This window comes from Palaemon carinicauda, chromosome 2 (genome assembly GCF_036898095.1).
Source record: "Palaemon carinicauda isolate YSFRI2023 chromosome 2, ASM3689809v2, whole genome shotgun sequence".
Lineage (NCBI taxonomy): Eukaryota > Metazoa > Arthropoda > Malacostraca > Decapoda > Palaemonidae > Palaemon > Palaemon carinicauda.
The window spans coordinates 9,253,989-9,281,488 of NC_090726.1; the positions used below are offsets into that span (position 1 = coordinate 9,253,989).

The 27,500-nt window shown below is 36.0% G+C and overlaps 2 protein-coding genes across 3 annotated transcripts in view; both read left to right on the forward strand.

Moving 5' to 3' along the window:
• The window catches only part of LOC137623229 (lysosome membrane protein 2-like), a 200,195-nt gene that overhangs the window by 7,647 nt on the left and 165,048 nt on the right, over nt 1-27,500 (forward strand). The window lies entirely within an intron of this gene.
• LOC137615164 (uncharacterized) lies at nt 4,875-7,763 on the forward strand. The gene is made up of 2 exons (XM_068344804.1): nt 4,875-5,095; nt 7,085-7,763. The coding sequence occupies exons 1-2, from the start codon at nt 4,915-4,917 to the stop codon at nt 7,555-7,557; spliced, it is 654 nt and encodes a 217-aa protein (XP_068200905.1). The 5' UTR covers nt 4,875-4,914; the 3' UTR covers nt 7,558-7,763.

Consider the following 27,500-nt stretch of genomic DNA (forward strand, 5'->3'; position numbering starts at 1 on the left):
ATAGGGCAATATCACTGTCCCTTGCCTCAGCCATTTATGATTGGCCTTTAAACCTTTTGTCTTATTTTATATTTGAAATGAAGCTCCGTCTATGTAACCATCTAGATCCTTTTCGTCAGCTCGAAATACGAGACCTGACTCTACGAGGTTTTAAACTACCTTGAATTTTATGAAAATATATATCTCTCTTTCATATATCCTTGAAAGAGCTTGTCCTTGATGTATTTACTTAAGGAAAATTATAATTCAAATAGTATTTGAAATAGCGATTTGAGTTGAGAGTTCATATAGCCTTGTGTGAAATAGCTTTTCGAGTTAAGTCTGCATGTAATTGACAATGACGTAAAAGGTTAAAGAATTTATTGGAGAAAAATTTCTTATTCAGTCTGTAGGAATTGGAAGCCATGTGTAGTACTTCCTATTCATCCAATGATAATGCAATATTGAACAAGTGCTGAGAGAATGACTAAATCTTTAACTTTGTAATAGGGTTCATCCAGGCACACTCTTCTATCTGTTTCCAATTTCCCTTTCCTCACTGAGCCATTTTCACTGATGGATACCTTGGGTTTATAGCATCCTGGTTTTCGAACTAGGGTTGTAGCTTAGCTAATAGTAATGATAATGATGATAAATAATGATAATAAAAAAATGTCTACAGTACTTCAAGAACTCCAGTATGAGGGTTTGACTCTAAACCCAGAAGTGATTCAACATGCGTGGGGTCATATGCCAGGAAAATAGCTTCTTCACAGATCAGAGTAGTCTTTGAAGGAAGGTGGATGTGGCGTCACAGATCGCATCTATCTTATTAAAAGAATAAGCAAGTTCTATGCTGAGATCATACCAGTTTTTAGTAATTTTAAAGAGAAATTATCAGGAAATTTTTCTTAGTTATATAGAATCATTTCAAATATCCCTTTAAAACTGTTTAAATTCTTATTAAGAACCTTAAATAGTGTCTTCATAGATTAGAGTAGCCTTAGAAGACGGTGCACGTGACGTCACTGATTACATCTAAATGATTAATAGGATAATTTTAATTTTAAAGAGTAAATGACAGTAAGGAAATTTTTCTCGGCGATATAGAATCCTTTCAATTATGCCTTTAAGACTGTTAAAATCCTCAATAAAAACCTTATGAAAGTAGGAGCTGATGACAAAAGGGCTCTTCAGAAAGGCCGAACAAATAAAAAAATATGAAGAAAGAAATTCTATTTTAAGCGAGTTGGAGAAGGCAAGATGTCAAGTAGGCTTAGGTGAAACGAAGAAAAGAGGAACAGAAAAGAGAAGAAAAGAGGAAGAGAGGAAAAACTGAAGAACTCCCATTTTTATTGGAGAAAGTCATAATATACTATAAATCAGTAATGACTAGTACAGTGGTAACGTGTTCGCCTAGCATTCGCGTGGCAGCAGATCGATCCCCGGACCGGGAGTTTAAGCTCTTTACTGGGAGGCCACTGCTGTGCTTGGGCACCGCAGTGTGGGATTGGGGTTGCCCGGCTGACGTTCTGGTGAGCATATATTATGATGCAATTGGAATTGAAATTAGACATCTTTAGCCTTTAAAGTTAACGATTAATTTTTAGCTTCGTGTTTTTTAAGAATCTTTTTTTTTAGGAATGTTGGTAGGTGTGTCGCCTAATAATTTACAATCAGTTCATCAACGAACTTGGGAATGTCAAGATAGAAAAAGAGGGAGATAGATAGATAAAAAGAGAGAGATAGAAATAGAGTAGAGAGGAGTAATAACTTGATTGTATCTCATTTTCTATTGTTAAAACGCTTGGCTGTGGTACTGAACTCTATACGTCCATTGTTCTCAACATTTACTCGTAATGGTTGGGTATGTTGCTTGTAATACTTTACAAACTTCGGTAAGAATGCCACGGAGAATATAATTCTCTCTCTCTCTCTCTCTCTCTCTCTCTCTCTCTCTCTCTCTCTCTCTCTCTCTCTCTCTCTCTCTCTCTCTCTCTCTGCAATATTTTATAGGAATTGAGACTTCTCAATATATATATATATATATATATATATATATATATGTATATAATATATATATATATATATATATATATATATATATATATATATATATATGTGTGTGTGTATATATAATTTGTATATATCTATGTATATATATGTATATATATCTGTTATTATTATTATTATTAATATTATTATTATTATTATTATTATTATTATTATTATTATTATTATTATGAGTTCAAGCTGTTTATTGAAGAGGCCACGGCTGTGTTTGGGCACCACAGTTTTGGTGACTATCTATTCTGATGAAACTGAAACCAGACACATATATTCATCACCGAATTCAAATGTAAAAGAGAAATGTTTCCTATAACTCAACGGCGTCTATGTATCCTGGTTCCTCTAGGAAACTAAATCCTTTGGAAGTTCGTAGGAATTTCATGTGACGCATTGCAGAAAGAAGAGGAAATGGGTTCGAAGTGAAAGGCGTTGCAACATTCTGACTCGTTGACGAAAGTAAATTATTTCTGTTGTACAAGGCTTGGAATGGTTAAAGGTGGCGGACATGCGTGGACTGACTGATTTCTTGAATGGATTAGAGTAATTGCTATTACCAGATTAGAGTCGAAATGTAAGTGTATGTAGTTTGATCGTTTGTCACGCACCAATATACTGTTTAGTTTCTTTAGATTTAAAAGAAATGAATTTGTTATGGGTCCCAGAAAGTGTTGGGTATGTATTAAAGGTATTGGAGCCCTTGGGCCTATAGCATCCTGCTTTTCCAATTAGGGTTATTATTATTATTATTATTATTATTATTATTATTATTATTATTATTATTATTATTATTACTTGCAAAGGTACAACCCTAGTTGGAAAAGCAAGGTGCTATAAGCCCAGGGGCCCCAAAAGGGAAAATAGCCCAGTAAGGAAAGGAAGCAAGGAAAAATAGAATATTTTAATAATAATAATAATAATAATAATAATAATAATAATAATAATAATAATAATAATAATAATAATAATAATAATAATAATACTGGCCGTGGGAAATACCATATCATACACAAAAATCTTTTATGTATGGAACAATTTTCATGGTAAACTTCCCAATTGTAAAATTATGAAATCGTGTAACTTCTCCGCATGACGATGAGTAGTTTTTCCCCCTACCATATAAGAGCATTGTTGAATATAGGAAAGGATTTATTTTTTTAGATACTGTGGCTAATGGCCAAGCGGTGTGGATCACAGAACGCACGGTAGACACCTACTGTACAGTAGAGTCCAAACCCACTTTTGTCCATTGACCCCAGTGTCAGCTGCACGCCATACACAGAGAACGATGGAAGCCTTTTTTTTTTTTTTTTTTTTTTTTTTTTTTTTTTTTTTTACTCCTGGAAAGAGGAATTCGTATGTGAGAGTGCATGCAACCGATTAGTCTGTTTATGAGAGTCAAATAGATGCGAATGGTAGGACTGGCGTGTAGACATCTCTTTGACTTTTAAATTCAAAGTCCTTCTAATAATTCACTTGAAATTGTTATTTGTGAAATAATAATGATAATAATAATAATAATAATAATAATAATAATAATAATAATAACATTAAAAGAATTATTATTATTATTATTATTATTATTATTATTATCATTATTATTATTATTAAGTCATGCATAATAACATGGGTTCAAATATTAATCCTCCTAGGGTTCAAAGGTATCAAAGTAAATCCTCATTCATTTTCAAGGGCGTAGCACCTTTTTTTTTTCGGGTGGGTGGGGTTGGGGGGGGGATGGGGTGGGGGTGCAGGGCTAAATACTGGGATAAATATTGACAAGGCACTGCCGGGGGGGGGGGGGGCGCTCCTCCAGTTTTCTTTTTTCTTATATTTTACGGGGAAACATCTCAGATGCGGTTTCTTTGCATGTGACAGCAGATTGTAGCAACAACAAAATAGTATTTTTTTGGGACGATTTTTACGTGTACACAATAACTAGCATAATATACCGGATGCATTTACCAAAAACATGCTAACGATACTAATTCTTTGCTATAAACTCATTACAAAATCGATTAAGTGACTAAATATATGCAGTTTAATATATTTGAAAACAAAATCTCCAAAAAGGTGGGGCCCATAGCCCACCACTTCTACTGTAAAATGTATTAGAAATTAAATTGCAAAGAGAGCTTTTGAGAACCTGATCGATTCTCCCTTTTAATCTAATTAGGCTCTTCACACTTGCCGTAAAATATGTCCGGTCCGGCACCGGACGGAGTTGACTGATAGCCTAGCCTTTCACACTAGTACGATTTGGTCTCCAGTACTCTCAGCGAGAAGAGTGAATCTAGGGTTCCTTTTACACGAGTACGATTCTATCTCCGGCACTCTCAACAAAGAGTGAATTAAGAGAGATCACTTCTAAAAATGACATGGAGACAGATGGAATTTCTGGGACATGTAATGAGAAAAGATCGAACTTTGTGCCTTACGGGAAAGATAGAGGGGACTCAGGGGAGAAGAGCAAGAGGCCGGGAAAAGAAAAGGTTTCTGAACAGCTTACTGGAGGATGTAACAGCTGGTCTATTTATGCTGAGAGCTAGAGACAGGACCAGGCGGATGCAACTGACAGTCCACGTCAAAGATATGGCTCCTAGATAGTTAAATAGATAGATTCTCAACGCTTCTATGCGTGGCCAGCGAGATCAGACTCACTTCAGATAGATAGATTCTCAACGCTTCTATGCGTGGCCACCAAGATTAGACTCACTTTGGCTGTGTTCTATGGCGCCGTATGACGTGCACGACGCTTCCGGTGTCTGTATCCGGTACCGTGCAAGAACACACGGTTCCTAAGCGGCCCACAGTAGCGGATTGCCATCTGCTTTGACTAGACGTTTCGTGATTGTTCTACGTTTAAACATGGATGAAGATATTGAAGTAGATCTCTTAATATCCTTAGTAGAGGCTAACCCCGTCATATGGGATAAAAGTCTGGACCATTATAAGTGTCGAGAACAAACGGCTTTAGCGTGGAAAAATGTTTGTTGCGGTTTGAATGAGGAATTTGAACATCTGGATGGGAAGATAAAGAACGAATTTGGTAAGTTACTGATATATTTGTTTTCCAGATTCAGTATTTAATGTTATAATTGTAAATTAGAACCATGCAGTTATAGAAATTCTGACTAAGAAGTAAATGTGATTTGAATGGATATATAGGTTTATAAAAGAGAATTCTTTTATGACAAATTAATATAGCTAATCTCTCCCAACACCATATTACACACACACACACACACACACACACACACACACACACACACACACACACACACACCTTGATTTATATTCAGAATTGTTGCCAACTCATCGCTCCATGGTCACTTACAAAAATTCAGGAAATGGGTCTTATACAATTTGCAGTAGGACAAGCTCGGACATTTGTGTCTTTATTATGAATGTATTTTCAAACTCGTATCCATCTCGATCTCTTATTATTATTATTACTTGCTAAGTAAGCTACAACCCTAGCATGATACTAAATTATAAGCCAAAGGGCTGCAACTGGGAAAATATCCCCATGAGTAAAGGAATCAAGGAAACAAATAGAATAGTGTGCCTGAGTGTATCCTCGAGCAAGAGAACTCTAACCCAAGACAGTGGAAGACCATGGTACAGAGGCTATGGCGCTATCCAAGACTAGAGAATAATGGTTTGATTTTGGAGTGTCCTCCTAGAAGAGCCGCTTACCATAGCTAAAGAGTTTTCTACTCTTACTAAGAGGAAAGTAACCACTGAACAATTACAGTGCAGCAGTTAACCCCTTAAATGAAGAGTAATTTTTCGGTTATCATCGTGTTGCCAAGTGTATGAGGAAAGAAGAGAATGTATAAAGAATAGGCCTGACTATTCGATATGTATAGGCAAAGAAAAAGTTAAGCGTTACCTGAGATGGATCCAATGTATCCCTATTTTTATGTGGCCAAAGGACCCATAACTCTCTATCAGTATTTATTGATAGATCTATAGGAACATTATGGGACGATGAAATATTCTCTATTTATTGCTTAGAATTCCAAAAGCACATGTCACAAACTTCCTCAGCTGCTCACGAGATAGTTGAATACTTGCTTTTTATCACATAATTGTTTCCCATTGTACTGTCGCATTAGATTTGAATGTGGACCAAATGCCTCGTTGTTATGGCTAATGTGGTAATGTCCCTGGCAGGTGAACGCCAGACTAGGGTTCGAGTCCCACTCCAAGTCTTTGATTTCTTTTGTCGCTGCAACCTCACCATCCTTGTTAGCTAAAGATGTGGGGTTTTGGGGAGCTTATAGGTCTATCTGCTGAGTCATCAACAGCCATTGCTTGGCCCTCCTTGGGAGAGAAGGCTTTGGTGCTGATCATATATATGTATATAGTCAGTCTTGAGGGCATTGTCCTGCTTGATAGGGTAATGTCACTGTCCCCTGCCCCTGCTATTCATGAGCGGCCTTTAAACCTAAAATGGCATAAGGTACACTAGGTTCTCGAGTACCTGGAAACGGTTCAGTATCTAGCAGAGGTTGTTAATAAATTTACTGCAATACATTTCCAAAAAATGTAGTTTCTTGACACAGTGGACTCAAATTCCTTCCCATATTCACCAGTATCTATATAAATGAACTTACATTGGGCATCTTCCACTGCCATTAACACAATCGAAAAGAAGTCTTTGTCGTTATAATACACTGAGCAACTGTGTTGGGGTTTAATTACCCTTGTATGTTTACTATTAACAACCTATGCAATGGGAGTTATAGATGTTATAGATATTACCTTTCCATAACTATAATGGAGGTCTGTAAACGTACATCCACTTGCTATAATTATCTGTACAATGAAAAGTAAAAAAAATCAGAAAGATAACATAGGCATACATACTTTCACATGAACACATATTACGTACATACACGTAACACACACATATCTATCTATCTATCTATCTATCTATATTTTATATATATATATATATATATATATATATATATATATATATATATATATATATATATATTCTTTCCAACATTGTTATGATATTTTTCAGGAAATCGAGTGGTGAAGAAATGGAGAAATGTCAAAGATAGCTGGCAAAAGGCTCAAAAGAAATTACTTGAGCAAAAGTCATCTGGATCAGGGTCTAAAACTTTGAAAAAATATGTTTATGATGAAAAACTACATTTTTTGAAAAAGAATGGCCTTTCTAGAAAGTCAAAAGAAGGCTATACTTTAGAAGAAACAAAGAATATTGAATTGGACATTGCAGAGATTAGAAGTGATAAATCAGTGAAGGAAAGTTGTTCAAAATGTGCTAGTAAAGGAAATGAAAAACGAAAGTTTGATGACATTGAAGAACACGCCATCAAGCCTATACAAACGGAAGAGAATCGCCACCTGTCCTTTTTCAAAGGTATTGTGCCGTCTCTAGAAAAGTTCGAGGAGGAGGAAGTAATCGAATTTCAAGTGGGTGTCCTCAATCTAATCCAAAAGATTCGGAAGAGGTCTCGACCCCATGTGTAAACTTCATAACCTATGTAACACTCTTCATATCCATCGACTTCTTTCATCAAGTACATTTCGACCAGACATGTCTCCCAGTAACTTGTCCATCCATCCATCTACCAATTTTTGGCGGGTAGCCGACATAGAAAAGAACAAAAGGGGAATTTTTTTTTCTCTTAGCTCCTCCTAACCTGACGAGGGATTCACCAGGGGACTTTTTTTTCTCTTAGTTCCTCCCAGCCTGACGAGGGATTTATCAAGGGACTTTTTTCTCTTCGCTCCTCCCAGCCTGACGAGAGATTCACCAGAGGACTTTTTTTCTCTTAGCCCCTCCAAGCCTGACGAGGGATTCATCAGGGGACTTTTTTTTCTCTTAGCTCCTCCCAGCCTGACGAGGGATTCATCAGGGGACTTTTTTCTCTTAGCTCCTCCCAGCCTGACGAGGGATTTACCAGGGGACTTTTTTCTCTTAGCTCCTCTCAGCCTGAAGAGAGATTCAGCCGAGTTATGTTGGTACTGCTAGGGTGACACTAACCCTCCCCCGTTGTCTACCACAAATGAAGCTTCATATGCCTAATCACCTACTGCTGCTACCTCAGCGGTCACCAAGGCGATCGGAGGAAGTTGCAGTAACCTGTACATCACCTTATTCAACCATGACTAATATGTCGGATAATTGTACAGTTGACTTTAGTTTACTGTGATTATGCATGACTTGAATATTTTTCTATCTTTACATGTTTATTTGATGATTTGCCAAATGTGTAAATTGAATAAAGATCTTTCATCTTAAGCTTCATTCATTTTACCCCACTGAGTATAAATATTCCATTACTTAGCCTATGTAGAGGAATTATTTTCTTTTGCTTACATGAGGGTGACTGCTAGTCTTTGTCCCAGTGAAATGGCTTCTCCTAATCTTGTCTTATGTCTCGGAAACTTGCCTTGCAGGAGTACACATAGATTCTCAGACATCATAGATGTCATTCTTAAATAGTTGAAAAACTTATGTTCATACCTTTTCAGTTCTTGAAAGAGTGCAAAAGATGGTCGGTACACATTTCTTTGTTCATTTAATGGGTGTACTCGGTAGTTCCTGCCCATTCTTTTTCTTTTCTCTTTATCTAGACAAATATGCACCATGGTCTTTACTGTCTTGGGGTAGAGTTCTCTTGCTTGAGGGTACACTCGGGTCACACTATTCTATATATTTTTCGTCCTCTTGTTATTTTCAAGTTTTTATAGTTTTTATGTGAAAGATTTATTTTAATGTTGTAACTTCTTGAAATATTTCATTTTAATCGTTTATTACGTCTCTTGTAGCTTATTTATTTCCTTATTTCCATTCCTCACTGGGCTACTTTCCATGTTGGAGCCCTTGGGTTTATACCATCTTGCTTTTTTTCAACTAGTGTTGTAGCTTAGCAACCAATATTAATTATAATAATGATAATGGTAATAATAATATAAAAAATAATAATAAACGTCTTTTTTGTCCATGGCCTCACAGCTTAGTAACTCAAGGTCAAATAATTGCAAGGTTGGACATTTGATATAGCTGAGGACAAAATGTACGGTATCATGTGAAAAAAGTTTGTTCTTGCGAGTCCGGCGCTCTCCGGCTACTGATAGATTCAACAGAAATATTAATGTAGTTTGGAAATATTGTAGCTTTCAAGTGATCCAAGTAAATAGAAATTTATAATTTGGTCTTTATAAATTTATACATTGCACTCGGTTAAATTGATATTTGTACAAAAAACATATGTGATATTTACGTTTTACTTCTTCCTAAGAAAAATAAGACATAGTTATGTGATAATGGAAGAATTCAATAGTTTCCTTTGCCAAGTACTGAACTGGTAAATAGAAATTTATAACTTTGTCTTTATAAACTTATACAATGCACTCGCTTGGAGTGCAATTGATATTTTACTAAGATCATGAGTGAGATTTACGTTTTACTTCTTCCTAAGAGAAATAAGACAGTTATGTGATTATAGAAGAATTCAATAGTTTCCTTTGCCAAGTACTGAACTGGTTGCAAATAATCAAGGAAATGGTAATTACTCAGACACTCCAAAATGAAACTAATGTTCTCTAGTCTTGGTTAGTGCCATAGCCTCTGTACTATGGTCTTACACTGTCTTTGGGTAATTCTCTTGCTTGAGGGTACCTTGGGCACACTATTCTATCTTATTTCTCTTCCTCTAGTATTTTTGTTTGAAGTTTTTATAGCCTATACAAGAAAGATCTATTTTAATGTTGTTACTGTTCTTAGAATATTTTAATTGTTGCTTATTTCTCTTGCATTTTATTCATTTCCTTTCCTCACTGGGCAATTTTTCCCTGTTAGAGTTCTTGGGCTTTTAGCATCCAGCATTTCCAACTATGTTTGTAGTTTAGTTAGTAGTAATAATAATGATAATAATGATAATAATAATAATAATAATAATAATACTATGAGTCTGATGTCAGTTCAAGTGAATCACTGACTATTTTAACTTCAGTTCTAGTGTGCATGCACCCTCTTGACTACTTGAGGGAGGCAAGTTGGCATTTCAATGAATTTTAGCTGACAGGGTCGCCCATTTCCTCATTTTAGAATGAAACGTCTTATATTATCTTCAGCGTAAAACTTATAACGATGTGAACTCATGTAATGGAATCCTGGCGAGTGGGGAGTGAATTTAGACACTAGAATTTCGTGTGACAGCAATTTAGATTATATTAAACCCACCGGAAGCTGGAACTGACACCGCAGGAAGGGAAGGAAGGTTAGATACGCAACACTAAACTCGAACGTAGGCGTTTATATCGTAACGCATGGCATTTTAATGCTGCGTAAACAGAGAAAATTTCGCATTGGTGACCAGCTAAAACTGAGAACCCGTTCTACTGCTACCAGTACGGTACTTTGCATATCTTTACCTTGGATGCTGTTAATCGGGATTTCTAGTGATAGTGTGGAGTGATATGGCTATGGTTCACAGTAGATTTGCCTCACCTTATGATAGGCGCGGGCTCTTGTTGTTTAGCAGCCCGTAATTGTGGCTATGAAGGTTTTTTGACATGTGTTGTTCTCTTATGTAGCGTTTAGGTCTTTTCTGATGCAAAAGTTAATGCTGGTAGGACTATCTGATTAAATACTACTCTTCTTAGAGAAGGTGGCATTTTACTTTTCATAAACTCATTATATATATATATATATATATATATATATATATATATATATATATATATATATATACACACACACACACAACAACAACAAATGCAGCCGTTTCTAGTCCACTGCAGGGCAAAGACCTCAGGCAAGTCCTTATTCATGTGTGGTTCGGTGATGGGTGATGATTTTCGTCTGATTGGTCACAGCAAACCCACCTAGTAGGGGTGGCCCTGACTAGTACAGCTTTACCCTTTTGCCTTATGAAGGTATCTTCACTCAGAAAGGGATATATATATATATATATATATATATATATATATATATATGTATATGTATATATATATGCTGTATATATATATATATATATATATGTATATATATATATATATATATACATTTTTTCATGCATTGCCTATCTCTCAGCTCATGCATGGCATTATGCAGGTGGAAATGCCGCGTAATGCAATAGATTGCTGTTGCATATTATGACCTTATTCACATGCATAGATGTAGTCAGGTAGTTGACCGTGGGGTGACCTCCACTGAAGAGAATGGTGAAGGTGAAAAATATCAGGTAAAGTAATGCTAGAAAAAAATACTCCGATGAAAAATATTTTCATTTTATTTTTATTGTTGATTTCTTTTCTTGTAGTTTATTTATTTTCATTTTTCCTTTCCTCACTGGGCTATTTTTCCTTGTTGGAGCCGTAGGGCTTATAGCATTCTGCTTTTCCAATTAGGGTTGTAGCTTAGCTTAAAATAATAATAATAATAATGATAATAATAAACGTCTAGTAGCTAGTCTAGATATTGATTACAGTATTTGTGGATTCTGCATATAATATTTTGCATTTTGGAGAGAGAGAGAGAGAGAGAGAGAGAGAGAGAGAGAGAGAGAGAGAGAGAGAGAGAGAGAGAGAGAGAGAGAGAGAGAGAGAGAGCCACTAGAATAGGAAAGAATTATCATAAATCGAGTCAAAATGAACGGAGGATGAAAAAATGAAATCTTGGAAGAGAACAGTCTGCTTCAGCGTCAAAGGTCTCTTTCCCGTCAGAGCCACTTTGAAGATTCCTAGCGAAGCTTTTACTGTCTTTGCAGAAAGACGGAGGATCATTCAGAGCCTTGTCAGGAATGCATTCAGCATTTCTACAGACGATGAGTGACACCTTGAAGTCGAACCCGGATCCGAGAGTGTTTTGAACACTATTTCGAATCGTGAAGTCTGTTATGGAATTCTCCTCTTCTTCTTCTTCGTCTTCGTATTCTTATTATTCCTAGCGAAGCTTTTACTGTCTTTGCAGAGAGACGGAGGATCTTTCAGAGCCTTGTCAGGAATTCATTCAGCATTTCTACGGATGAGTTTCACCTTGGAGTCGAATCCGGATCTGAGAGTGCTTTGAAGCCTTTTTCAGATCATGAAGTCTGTTGTGGAATTCTGATGACAGAATTGAATTAATTCAAAATAAGGGTAACTGAATGCATTACTCTATACCATTAAGAATGGCGATTACAAGTTACAATGTATTTTTATTAAGTGTGTGGCCGAGAGAATTCTCGGAAAATATTTGTTATATCTTTGACGTCGCTTCTATCAATACGATGAACGCTCTAGGTCCTAATGCTTACGAGCAAAACATACGACGCTTAATGAGTTATATGATATGGAATCTCCACAGCGAAGAGCAAATAAAGGAGAAAGTAGTTGGAGATTTTAATGGCTATGAATACACCCAATGTCGGTGTGAAGAGAGAAACAACCAAGTCGAAGTAAAGAGAAAGGAGGAGGAGAAGAAGACAAAACATAATGAAAAAAATCAGAGGCAAGAGGAAGAAAAGATAACTATCCCCGATAGTGAAGAAGAACTAGAGGAGGAAATAGAAGAATTGAAGAGAGACAAGAAGCATTTAAAGGAGTGTATAAGGAGACTTGAAAACCAGGTCGTCAAAAAAAAATAGAGGTAATAAAAAGAAAATCGAAAGACTTAAAAAGGAGCTTCTACATCATCATAATCAGAAAAATGAGAATGGAAGGGAGGAGAAGGAGAAAAAGGAGGAGGCTGGAATGGCGAAGCAGGAGAAGGAAAGTGAAAAGGAGGAGAAGAAGAAGAAGAAGAAAAAGAAAATCGAAAGGCTTGAAAAAGAGCTTCTACATCATCATAATCAGAAAGAGAAGGAGAATGGAAGGGAGGAGAAGGAGAAGAAGGAGGAGGATGGAATGAAGAAGCAGGAGAAGGAAAGTGAAAAGGAGGAGAAGAAGAAGAAGAAGAAGAAAAAGAAAATCTTAAGGCTTGAAAAAGAGCTTCTACATCATCATAATCAGAAAGAGAAGGAGAATGGAAGGGAGGAGAAGGAGAAGAAGGAGGGGGATGGAATGGAGAAGCAGGAGAAGGAAAGTGAAAAGGAGGAGAAGAAGAAGAAGAAGAAGAAAAAGAAAATCTTAAGGCTTGAAAAAGAGCTTCTACATCATCATAATCAGAAAGAGAAGGAGAATCGAAGGGAGGAGAAGGAGAAGAAGGAGGAGGATGGAATGGAGAAGCAGGAGAAGGAAAGTGAAAAGGAGGAGAAGAAGAAGAAGAAGAAAAAGAAAATCTTAAGGCTTGAAAAAGAGCTTCTACATCATCATAATCAGAAAGAGAAGGAGAATGGAAGGGAGGAGAAGGAGAAGAAGAAGGAGGATGGAATGGAGACGCAGGAGAAGGAAAGTGAAAAGGAGGAGAAGAAGAAGAAGAAGAAAAAGAAAATCTTGAGGCTTGAAAAAGAGCTTTTACATCATCATAATCAGAAAGAGAAGGAGAATGGAAGGGAGGAGAAGGAGAAGAAGGAGGAGGATGTGGTCACGTCCCTGGCTGGTGAACGCCAGACTGGGGTTTGAGTCCCGCTCCAAGTTGGTCATTTCTTTTGTCGCTGCAACCTCACCATCCTTGTAAGCTAAAGATGTGGGGTTTGGGGGAGCCTATAGGTCTATCTACTGAGTCATCAGCAGCCATTGCTTGGCCCTCCTTGGGTGTTGATCATGTATGTATGTACATGGTCAGTCTCTAGGCCCTAGGGCATTGTCCTGCTTGATAGAGCAATGTCATTGTCCCTTGCCTCTGCCATTCATGAGCGACATTTAAACCTAAAATGGCATAAGGTACACTAGGTTCTCGAGTACCTGGAAACGGTTCAGTATCTGGCAGAGGTTGTTTAATAAATTTACTGCAATACATTTCCAAAAAATGTATATTCTTGACACAGTAGACTCAAATTCCTTCCCATATTCACCAGTATCTACATAAATGAACTTATATTCGGCATCTTCCACTGCCATTTACACAATTGAAAAGAAGTCTTTGTAGTTATAATACACTGAGCAACTGTGTTGGGGTTTAATTACCCTTATAGGTTTACTATTAACAACCTATGCAATGAGAGTTATAGATGTTATAGATATTACCTTTCTATAACTATAATGAAGGTCTGTAAAAGTACACCCACTTGCTAATTATCTGTACAATGAAAAGTGTAAAAATCAGAAAGATAACATAGGCATACATACTTTCACATGAACACATATTACGTACATACACGTAACACACACACATATATTTATCTATCTATTTATATTATATTATATATGTATATATATGTATGTATGTATATATATATATATTTATATATATATATATATATATATATATATATATATATATATATATTTCCAACATTGTTATGATATTTTTCAGGAAATCGAGTGGTGAAGAAATGGAGAAATGTCAAAGATAGCTGGCAAAAGGCTCAAAAGAAATTACTTGAGCAAAAGTCATCTCGATCAGGATCTAAAACTTTGAAAAAATATATTTATGATGAAAAACTACATTTTTTGAAAAAGAATGGCCTTTCTAGAAAGCCAAAAGAAGGCTATACTTTAGAAGACACAAAAAATATTGAATTGGACATTGCAGAGATTAGAAGCGATAAATCAGTGAAGGAAAGTTGTTCAAACTGTACTAGTAAAGGAAATGAAAAACGAAAGTTTGATGATATTGAAGAACACGCCATCAAGCCTATACAAACGGAAGAGAATCGCCACCTGTCCTTTTTCAAAGGTATTGTTCCGTCTCTAGAAAAGTTCGAGGAGGAGGAAGTAATCGAATTTCAAGTGGGTGTCCTCAATTTAATCCAAAAGATTCGGAAGAGGTCTCGACCCCATGTGTAAACTTCACAACCCATGTAATACTCTTTATACCCATCGATTGCTTTCATTCTTTCATCAGGGACATTTTCCACGACCAGACATGTCTCCCAGTAACTTGTCCATCCATCCATCTACCAATTTTGGGGGGATAGCCGACATAGAAAAGAACAAAAGGGGAATTTTTTACTCTTAGCTCCTCCTAACCTGACGAGGGATTCACCAGGGGACTTTTTTTCCCAGCCTGACGAGAGATTCACCGGAGGACCTTTTTTTCTCTTAGCCCCTCCAAGCCTGACGAGGGATTCACCAGGGGACTTTTTTCTCTTAGCTCCTTCCAGCCTGACGAGGGATTCAGCCGAGTTATGTTGGTACTGCTAGGGTGACCCTAACCCTCCCCCGTTGTCTACCACAAATGAAGCTTTATATGCCTAATCACCCACTGCTGCTACCTCAGCGGTCACCAAGGCGATCGGAGGAAATTGCAGTAACCCGTACATCACCTTATTCAACCATGACTAATATGTCGGATAATTGCATGGTTGACTTTAGTTTACTGTGATTATGCATGGCTTAAATATTTTTCTATCTTTACATGTTTATTTGATGATTTGCCAAATGTGTAAACTGAATAAAGATCTTTCATCTTGAGCTTCATTCATTTTACCCCACTTAGTATAAATATTTAATTACTTATCCTATGTAGAGGAATTATTTTCTTTTGCTTACATGAAGGTGACTGCTAGTCTTTGTCCCAGTGGAATGGCTTCTCCTAATCTTGTCTTCTGTCTCGGAAACCTGCCTTGCAGGAGTACTAATAGATTCTCAGACATCATAGATGTCATTCTTAAATAGTTGAAAAACTTATGTTCATAACTTTTCAGTTCTTGAAAGAGTGCAAAAGATGGTCCGTACACATTTCTTTGTTCATTTAATGGGTGTATGCAGTAGTTCCTGCCAATTCTTTTTCTTTTCTCTGTATATAGACAAATATGCACCATGGTCTTCCACTGTCTTGGGGTAGAGTTCTCTTGCTTGAGGGTACACTCGGGTCATACTATTCTATATATTTTTCTTCCTCTTGTTATTTTGAAGTTTTTATAGTTTTTATGTGAAAGGTTTATTTTAATGATGTAACTTCTTGAAATATTTTATTTTAATAGTTTATTACGTCTCCTGTAGCTTATTTATTTCCTTATTTCCATTCCTCACTGGGCTACTTTCCATGTTGGAGCCCTTGGGTTTATACCATCTTGCTTTTTTTCAACTAGGGTCGTAGCTTAGCAACCAGTATTAATAATAATGATAATAATAATATAAAAAATAATGATAAACGTCTTTTTTGTCCATGGCTTTACAGCTTAGTAACTCAACGTCAAATAATTGCAAGGTTGGACATTTGATATAGCGGAGGACAAAATGTGCGGTATCATGTGAAAAAGGTTTGTTCTTGTGAGTCCGGCGCCGTCCCTGATACATTGTCCGGCTAATGATAGATTCAACAGAAATATTAATGTAGTTTTGGAAATAGCATTGTAGTTTTAAAGTGATCCAAGTAAATAGAAATTTATAACTTGGTCTTTATAAACTTATACAATGCACTCGCTTGGAGTGCAATTGCTATTTTACTAAGTTCATGCGTGAGATTTACGTTTAAGTTCTTCCTAAGAAAAATAAGACATAGTTATGTGATCATGGAAGAATTCAATAGTTTCCTTTGCCAAGTACTGAACTGGTTGCAAATAATCAAGGAAACAGCAATTAGTCAAACACTTCAAAATTAAACCATTGTTCTCTAGTCTTGGGTAGTGCCATAGCCTCTGTACCATGGTCTTTCACTGTCCTTGGGTAGAGTTCTCTTGCTTGAGGATACACTTGGGCACACTGTTCTATCTTATTTCTCTTCCTCTAGTGTTTATATTTTCAATTTTTATAGTTTATATATGGAAGATCTATTTTAATGTTACTGCTCTTAAAATATTTTATTTTAATTGTTCATTATTTTTCCTGTATTTTATTTATTCCATAATTTCCTTTCCTCACTGGGCTATTTTTCCCTGTTGGAATTCTTGGGCTTTTAGCATCCTGCTTTTCCAACCATGTTTGTAGCTTAGCTTGTAATAATAATAATAATAATAATAATAATAATAATAATAATAATGTGTGTCGAATATCAGTCTTAGTGAATCACTGACTATTTTAACTTCAGTGCTAGTGTGCATGCACCCTCTTGACTACTTACGGGAGGCATGTTGGCATTTCAATGAATTTTAGCTGACAGGGTCGCCCATTTCCTCATTTTAGAATGAAACATTTCCATCATCTTCAGCGTAAAACTTATAACGATGTGAACTCATGTAATGGAATCCTGGCGAGTGGGGAGCGAATTTAGACACTAGAATTTCGTGTGACAGCAATTTAGATTATATTAAACCCACCGGAAGCTGGAACTGACACCGCAGGAAGGGAAGGAAGGTTAGATACGCAACACTAAATTCGAACGTAGGCGTTTATATCGTAACGCATGGCATTTTAATGCTGCGTAAACAGAGAGAATTTCGCATTGGTGACCAGCTAAAACTGAGAACCCGTTCTACTACCAGTACGGTATTTTGCATATCTTTACCTTGGATGCTGTTAACCTGGATGTCTAGTGATAGTGTGGAGTGATATGGCTATGGTTCACTGTAGATTTGCCTCACCTTATGATAGGCACGGGCTCTTGTTGTTTAGCAGCCCGTAATTGTGGCTATGAACGTTTTTTTCACATGTGTTGTTCTCTTATTCAGCGTTTAGGTCTTTTTCTGATGCAAAAGTTAATGCTGGTAGGACTATCTGATTAAATACTACTCTTTTTAGAGAAGGTGGCATTTTACTTTTCATAACCTCATTTTATATATATGTATATACAGTATATATATATATATATATATATATATATATATATATCTATATATATATATATATATATATATATATATATATATACACACACACAACAACAAATACAGCCGTTTCTAGTCCACTGCAGGACAAAGACCGCAGGCAAGTCCTTATTCATGTGTGGTTCGGTGATGGGTGATGATTTTCGTCTGATTGCTCACAGCAAACCCACCTAGTAAGGGTGGCCCTGACTAGTACAGCTTTACCTTTTTGCTATATGAAGGTATCTTCACCCAGAAAGGGATATAGCCTATATATATATATATATATATATATATATATATATATATATATATATATACATATATATATATATATATATATATATATGTATATATATATGTATATATATATATATATATATATATATATATATATATATATATATATACATATACATTTTTTCATGCATTGCCTATCTCTCAGCTCATGCATGGCATTATGCAGGAGGAAACGCCGAGTAATGCAATAGATTGCTGTTGCATATATTATGACCTTATTCACTTGGATAGATGTAGTCAGGTAGTTGACCGAGGGGTGACCTCCACTAAAGAGAATGGTGAAGGTGAAAAATATCAGGTAAAGTAATGCTAGAAAAAAAAAAAATACTCGGATGAAGAATATTTTAAGTTTATTTTTATTGTTGATTTCTTTTCTTGTAGTTTATTTATTTTCATTTTTCCTTTCCTCACCGGGCTATTTTTCCTTGTTGGAGCCGTAGGGCTTATAGCATTCTGCTTTTCCAATTAGGGTTGTAGCTTAGCTTAAAATAATAATAATAATAATGATAATAATAAACGTCTAGTAGCTAGTCTAGATATTGATTACAGTATTTGTGGATTCTGCATATAATATTTTGCATTTTGGAGAGAGAGAGAGAGAGAGAGAGAGAGAGAGAGAGAGAGAGAGAGAGAGAGAGAGAGAGAGAGAGAGAGAGAGAGAGAGAGCCATTAGAATAGGAAAGAATTATCATAAATCGAGTCAAATTGAACGGAGGATGAAAAAATGAAATCTTGGAAGAGAACAGTCTGCTTCAGCGTCAAAGGTCTCTTTCCCGTCAGAGCCACTTTGAAGATTCCTAGCGAAGCTTTTACTGTCTTTGCAGAAAGACGGAGGATCATTCAGAGCCTTGTCAGGAATGCATTCAGCATTTCTACAGACGATGAGTGACACCTTGAAGTCGAACCCGGATCCGAGAGTGTTTTGAACACTATTTCGAATCGTGAAGTCTGTTATGGAATTCTCCTCTTCTTCTTCTTCGTCTTCGTATTCTTATTATTCCTAGCGAAGCTTTTACTGTCTTTGCAGAGAGACGGAGGATCTTTCAGAGCCTTGTCAGGAATTCATTCAGCATTTCTACGGATGAGTTTCACCTTGGAGTCGAATCCGGATCTGAGAGTGCTTTGAAGCCTTTTTCAGATCATGAAGTCTGTTGTGGAATTCTGATGACAGAATTGAATTAATTCAAAATAAGGGTAACTGAATGCATTACTCTATACCATTAAGAATGGCGATTACAAGTTACAATGTATTTTTATTAAGTGTGTGGCCGAGAGAATTCTCGGAAAATATTTGTTATATCTTTGACGTCGCTTCTATCAATACGATGAACGCTCTAGGTCCTAATGCTTACGAGCAAAACATACGACGCTTAATGAGTTATATGATATGGAATCTCCACAGCGAAGAGCAAATAAAGGAGAAAGTAGTTGGAGATTTTAATGGCTATGAATACACCCAATGTCGGTGTGAAGAGAGAAACAACCAAGTCGAAGTAAAGCGAAAGGAGGAGGAGAAGAAGACAAAACATAATGAAAAAAATCAGAGGCAAGAGGAAGAAAAGATAACTATCCTCGATAGTGAAGAAGAACTAGAGGAGGAAATAGAAGAACTGAAGAGAGAAAATAAGCATTTAAAGGAGTGTATAAGGAGACTTGAAAACCAGGTCGTCAAAAAAAAAAAATAGAGGTAATAAAAAGAAAATCGAAAGACTTAAAAAGGAGCTTCTACATCATCATAATCAGAAAAATGAGAATGGAAGGGAGGAGAAGGAGAAAAAGGAGGAGGCTGGAATGGCGAAGCAGGAGAAGGAAAGTGAAAAGGAGGAGAAGAAGAGGAAGAAGAAAAAGAAAATCGAAAGACTTAAAAAGAGAGCTTCTACATCATCATAATCAGAAAAATGAGAATGGAAGGGAGGAGAAGGAGTAAAAGGAGGAGGCTGGAATGGCGAAGCAGGAGAAGGAAAGTGAAAAGGAGAAGAAGAAGAAGAAGAAAAAAAATCGAAAGGCTTGAAAAAGAGCTTCTACATCATCATAATCAGAAAGAGAAGGAGAATGGAAGGGAGGAGAAGGAGAAGAAGGAGGAGGATGGAATGGAGAAGCAGGAGAAGGAAAGTGAAAAGGAGGAGAAGAAGAAGAAGAAGAAGAAAAAGAAAATCTTAAGGCTTGAAAAAGAGCTTCTACATCATCATAATCAGAAAGAGAAGGAGAATGGAAGGGAGGAGGAGAAGAAGGAGGGGGATGGAATGGAGAAGCAGGAGAAGGAAAGTGAAAAGGAGGAGAAGAAGAAGAAGAAGAAAAAGAAAATCTTAAGGCTTGAAAAAGAGCTTCTACATCATCATAATCAGAAAGAGAAGGAGAATGGAAGGGAGGAGAAGGAGAAGAAGGAGGGGGATGGAATGGAGAAGCAGGAGAAGGAAAGTGAAAAGGAGGAGAAGAAGAAGAAGAAAAAGAAAATCTTAAGGCTTGAAAAAGAGCTTCTACATCATCATAATCAGAAAGAGAAGGAGAATGGAAGGGAGGAGAAGGAGAAGAAGGAGGAGGATGAAATGGAGAAGCAGGAGAAGGAAAGTGAAAAGGAGGAGAAGAAGAAGAAGAAGAAAAAGAAAATCTTAAGGCTTGAAAAAGAGCTTCTACATCATCATAATCAGAAAGAGAAGGAGAATGGAAAGGAGGAGAAGGAGAAGAAGGAGGAGGATGGAATGGAGAAGCAGGAGAAGGAAAGTGAAAAGGAGGAGAAGAAGAAGAAGAAAAAGAAAATCGAAAGGCTTGAAAAAGAGCTTCTACATCATCATAATCAGAAAGAGAAGGAGAATGGAAAGGAGGAGAAGGAGAAGAAGGAGGAGGATGTGGTCACGTCCATGGCTGGTGAACGCCAGACTGGGGTTTGAGTCCCGCTCCAAGTTGTTCATTTCTTTTGTCGCTGCAACCTCACCATCCTTGTAAGCTAAAGATGTGGGGTTTGGGGGAGCCTATAGGTCTATCCACTGAGTCATCAGCAGCCATTGCTTGGCCCTCCTTGGGTGTTGATCATGTATGTATGTACATGGTCAGTCTCTAGTCTAGGGCATTGTCCTGCTTGATAGAGCAATGTCATTGTCCCTTGCCTCTGCCATTCATGAGCGACATTTAAACCTAAAATGGCATAAGGTACACTAGGTTCTCGAGTACCTGGAAACGGTTCAGTAGCTGGCAGAGGTTGTTAATAAATTTACTGCAATACATTTCCAAAAAATGTATTTTCTTGATACAGTGGACTCAAATTCCTTCCCATATTCACCAGTATCTACATAAATGAACTTATATTAGGCATCTTCCACTGCCATTGACACAATTGAAAACAAGTCTTTGTAGTTATAATACACTGAGCAACTGTGTTGGGGTTTAATTACCCTTATATGTTTACTATTAACGACCTATGCAATGTGAGTTATAGATGTTATAGATATTACTATAATGGAGGTCTGTAAACGTACATCCACTTGCTAATTATCTGTACAATGAAAAGTAAAAATATTAGAAAGATAACATAGGCATACATACTTTCACATGAACACATATTACGTACATACACGTAACACACACATATCTATCTATCGATATTATACATATACAGTATATATATATATATATATATATATATATATATATATATATATATATGTATATATATATACATATATATATATATATATATATATATATATATATATATATATATATATATATATATATATATATTTTTTTTTTTTTCCCAACATTGTTATGATATTTTTCAGGAAATCGAGTGGTGAAAAAATGGAGAAATGTCAAAGATAGCTGGCAGAAGGCTCAAAAGAAATTACTTGAGCAAAAGTCATCTGGATCAGGGTCTAAAACTTTGAAAAAATATGTTTATGATGAAAAACTACGTTTTTTGAAAAAGAATGGCCTTTCTAGAAAGCCAAAAGAAGACTATACTTTAGAAGACACAAAGAATAGTGAATTGGACATTGCAGAGATTAGAAGTGATAAATCGGTGAAGGAAAGTTGTTCAAAATGTACTAGTAAAGGAAATGAAAAACGAAAGTTTGATGATATTGAAGAACACGCCATCAAGCCTATACAAACGGAAGAGAATCGCCACCTGTCCTTTTTCAAAGGTATTGTTCCGTCTCTAGAAAAGTTCGAGGAGGAGGAAGTAATCGAATTTCAAGTGGGTGTCCTCAATCTAATCCAAAAGATTCGGAAGAGGTCTCGACCCCATGTGTAAACTTCACAACCCATGTAATACTCTTTATACCCATCGATTGCTTTCATTCTTTCATCAGGGACATTTTCCACGACCAGACATGTCTCCCAGTAACTTGTCCATCCATCCATCTACCAATTTTGGGGGGATAGCCGACATAGAAAAGAACAAAAGGGGATTTTCTTTTTTCTCTTAGCTCCTCCTAACCTGACGAGGGATTCACCAGGGGACTTTTTTTCTCTTAGTTCCCAGCCTGACGAGAGATTCACCAGGGGACTTTTTTCTCTTAGTTCCTCCCAGCCTGACGAGAGATTCATCAGAGGACTTTTTTCTCTTAGCTCCTCCCTGGCTGACGAGGGATTCACCAGGGGACTTTTTTCTCTTAGCTCCTCCCAGCCTGACGAGGAATTCATCAAGGGACTTTTTTCTCTTAGCTCCTCCCAGCTTGACGAGGTATTTACCAGAGGACTTTTTTTCTCTTAGCTCCTCCCTGTCTGACGAAGGATTCACCAGAAGACTTTTTTCTCTTAGCTCCTCCCAGCCTGACGAGGGATTCAGCCGAGTTATGTTGGTATTGCTAGGGTGACACTAACCCTCCCCCATTGTCTACCACAAATGAAGCTTCATATGCCGAATCACCTACTGCTGCTACCTCAACGGTCACCAAGGCGACCCGAGGAAGTTGTACATCACCTTATTCAACCATGATTAATATGTCGGATAATTGTACAGTTGACTTTAGTTTATTGTGATTATGCATGTCTTGAATATTTTTCTATCTTTACATGTTTTTGATGATTTGCCAAATGTGTAAATTGAATAAAGATCTTTCATCTTAAGCTTCATTTATTTTACCCCACTTAGTATAAATATTCCATTACTTATCCTATGTAGAGGAATTATTTTCTTTTGCTTAAATGAGGATGACTGCTAGTCTTTGTCCCAGTGGAATGGCTTCTCCTAATCTTGTCTTTTGTCTTGGAAACCTGCCTTGCAGGAGTACTAATAGATTCTCAGACATCATAGATGTCATTCTTAAATAGTTGAAAAACTTATGTTCATACCTTTTCAATTCTTGAAAGAGTGCAAAAGATGGTCCGTACACATTTCTTAGTTCATTTAATGGGTGTACTCAGTAGTTCCTGCCAATTCTTTTTCTTTTCTCTTTATATAGACAAATGTGCACCATGATCTTCCAGTGTCTTGGGGTAGAGTTCTCTTGCTTGAGGGTACACTCGGGTCACACTACACTATATATTTTTCTTCCTCTTGTTATTTTGAAGTTTTCATAGTTTTTATGTGAAAGATTTATTCTAATGTTGTAACTTCTTGAAATATTTTATTTTAATCGTTTATTACGTCTCTTGTAGCTTATTTATTTCCTTATTTCCATTCCTCACTGGGCTACTTTCCATGTTGGAGCCCTTGGGTTTATACCATCTTGCTTTTTTTTCAACTAGGGTCGTAGCTTGGCAACCAATATTAATAATGATAATAATAATGATAATAATAATATCAAAAATAATAATAAACGTCTTTTTTTGTCCATGGCTTTACGGCTTAGTAACTCAACGTCAAATAATTGCCAGGTTGGGCATGTGATATAGCGGAGGACAAAATGTACGGTATCATGTGAAAAAAGTTTGTTCTTGTGAGTCCGGCGCCGTCCCTGATACATTGTCCGGCTACTGATAGATTCAACAGAAATGTTAATGTAGTTTGGAAATATTATTGTAGCTTTCAAGTGATCCAACTAAATAGAAATTTATAACTTGGTCTTTATAAACTTATACAATGCACTCGCTTGGAGTGCAATTGATATTTTACTAAGATCATGAGTGAGATTTACGTTTTACTTCTTCCTAAGAAAAATAAGACATAGTTATGTGATAATGGAAGAATTCAATAGTTTCCTTTGCCAAGTACTGAACTGGTTGCAAATAATCAAGGAAATGGTAGTTACTCAGACACTCAAAATCAAACTATTGTTCTCTAGTCTTGGTTAGTGCCATAGCCTCTGTACTATGGTCTTACACTGTTTTTGGGTAGTTCTCTTGCTTGAGGGTACCTTGGGCACACTATTCTATCTTATTTCTCTTCCTCTAGTATTTTTGTTTGAAGTTTTTATAGCCTATACAAGAAATATCTATTTTAATGTTGTTACTGTTCTTAAAATATTTTAATTGTTGCTTATTTCTCTTGCATTTTATTCATTTCCTTTCCTCACTGGGCTATTTTTCCCTGTTAGAGTTCTTGGGCTTTTAGCATCCAGCATTTCCAACTATGTTTGTAGTTTAGCTAGTAGTAATAATAATAATAATAATAATAATAATAATAATACTATGAGTCTGATGTCAGTTCAAGTGAATCACTGACTATTTTAACTTTAATTCTAGTGTGCATGCACCCTCTTGACTACTTGAGGGAGGCAAGTTGGCATTTCAATGAATTTTAGCTGACAGGGTCGCCCATTTCCTCATTTTAGAATGAAACATCTTTTATTATCTTCAGCGTAAAACTTGTAATGATGTGAACTCATGTAATGGAATCCTGGTGAGTGGGGAGCGAATTTAGACACTAGAATTTCGTGTAACAGCAATTTAGATTATATTAAACCCACCGGAAGCTGGAACTGACACCGCAGGAAGGGAAGGAAGGTTAGATACGCAACACTAAACTCGAACGTAGGCGTTTATATCGTAACGCATCGCATTTTAATGCTGCGTAAACAGAGAAAATTTCGCATTGGTGACCAGCTAAAACTGAGAACCCGTTCTACTGCTACCAGTACGGTACTTTGCATATCTTTACCTTGGATGCTGTTAATCGGGATTTCTAGTGATAGTGTGGAGTGATATGGCTATGGTTCACAGTAGATTTGCCTCACCTTATGATAGGCACGGGCTCTTGTTGTTTAGCAGCCCGTAATTGTGGCTATGAACGTTTTTTTCACATGTGTTGTTCTCTTATTCAGCGTTTAGGTCTTTTTCTGATGCAAAAGTTAATGCTAGTACGACTATCTGATTAAATACTACTCTTTTTAGAGAAGGTGACATTTTACTTTTCTTTAACTCATTTTATATATATATATATATATATATATATATATATATATATATATATATATATACACACACAACAACAACAAATACAGCCGTTTCCAGTCCACTGCAGGACAAAGACCTCAGGCAAGTCCTTATTCATGTGTGGTTTGGTGATGGGTGATGATTTTCGTCTGATTGCTCACAGCAAACCCACCTAGTAGGGGTGGCCCTGACTAGTACAGCTTTACCTTTACGCCATATGAAGGTATCTTCACTCAGAAAGGGATATAGCCTATATATATATATATATATATATATATATATATATATATATATATGTACTGTATATGTATATGTATATATATGCTGTATATATATATATATATATATATATATATATATATATATATATATATATATATACATTTTTTCATGCATTGCCTATCTCTCAGCTCATGCATGGCATTATGCAGGTGGAAATGCCGCGTAATGCAATAGATTGCTGTTGCATATTATGACCTTATTCACATGCATAGATGTAGTCAGGTAGTTGACCGTGGGGTGACCTCCACTAAAGAGAATGGTGAAGGTGAAAAATATCAGGTAAAGTAATGCTAGAAAAAAATACTCCGATGAAAAATATTTTCATTTTATTTTTATTGTTGATTTCTTTTCTTGTAGTTTATTTATTTTCTTTTTTCCTTTCCTCACTGGGATATTTTTCTTTGTTGGATCCATAGGGCTTATAGCATTCTGCTTTTCCAATTAGGGTTGTAGCTTAGCTTAAAATAATAATAATAATCGTTTAGTAGCTAGTTTAGATATTGATTACAGTATTTGTGGATTCTGCATATAATATTTTGCTGTTTGGAGAGAGAGAGAGAGAGAGAGAGAGAGAGAGAGAGAGAGAGAGAGAGAGAGAGAGAGAGAGAGAGAGAGAGAGAGAGAGAGTGTATGTGTTACATCAGGTAATGGAAGGTTAACATGTCATGAAGTATGTTTGAAATAAAAAAGGAAACGGAACTGCCTCTTTTTTATGTATAAATCTAGATTATACCGGAATAAATATTGCCTGAGTTATGCTTCATCGTGAAGAGGTTGAAAAGATGGACGAGCTTGCATTGTAGGTAAATATATATATATATATATATATATATATATATATCTATATATATATATATATATATATATATATATATGTATATATATATATATACATACAATATATATATATATATATACAATATATATGTATAAATATATATATATATATATATATATATATATATATATATATATATATATTTATATATATATAATTATATGTATATGTATATATATAGATATATATATGTATATATATTAAATATATCAAATATATATATATATATATATATATATATATTTATATACATATTTTTATGATTTTAATATGATATAGCCAACCTTTGTCATAACTCAAGTCTTACTGCATATCAATCAATGCTTTAGTTTGATTCAATTGGGTCATGACACTAATACGGTTAAACCTCTGATTGCATGACGTTCATAACTCGAGGAATCACCGAGTGATTTCTTACGTGGCTCAACACAAAAGAAGTTACCTAAGGCCTGTGAAAGTGAATGAATTCGTTGCGTAATTTTCAAAAGTTTTTATTTTTCTTTATTTCTATAAAGATGTAAGTTATGATGGCTTATTGGAAACGTCCCTGCCTGGTGATTTGCCGGACTGGGGTTCGAATCCCGTTCAAGCTCGATAGTTTCTTGTAGTGTCAGCAACCTCACCATCCTTGTAAGTTAAAGCTGGGGTTGGGGGGGGGGGAGCCTATAGCTCTACCTGTTCAGCCACCAGCAGCTATTACCTGGTCCTTCATGGTCTTAGCTTGGATGGAGAAAGGCCTTGGGCGATGATTGATTATAAGTATGTTCCACTGTCTTGGGGTAGAGTTCTCGTGCTTGAGGGTACACTCGGGCACACTATTCGATCTTATGTCTCTTTCTCTTTATTTTTTTTGAAGTTTTTAAGCCAATATATGAATGATTTATTTTAATGTTATTGTTCTTAAACTATTATCCTTAAACTTCTCTTGTAGTTTATTTTTTTATTTCCTTTCCTCACTG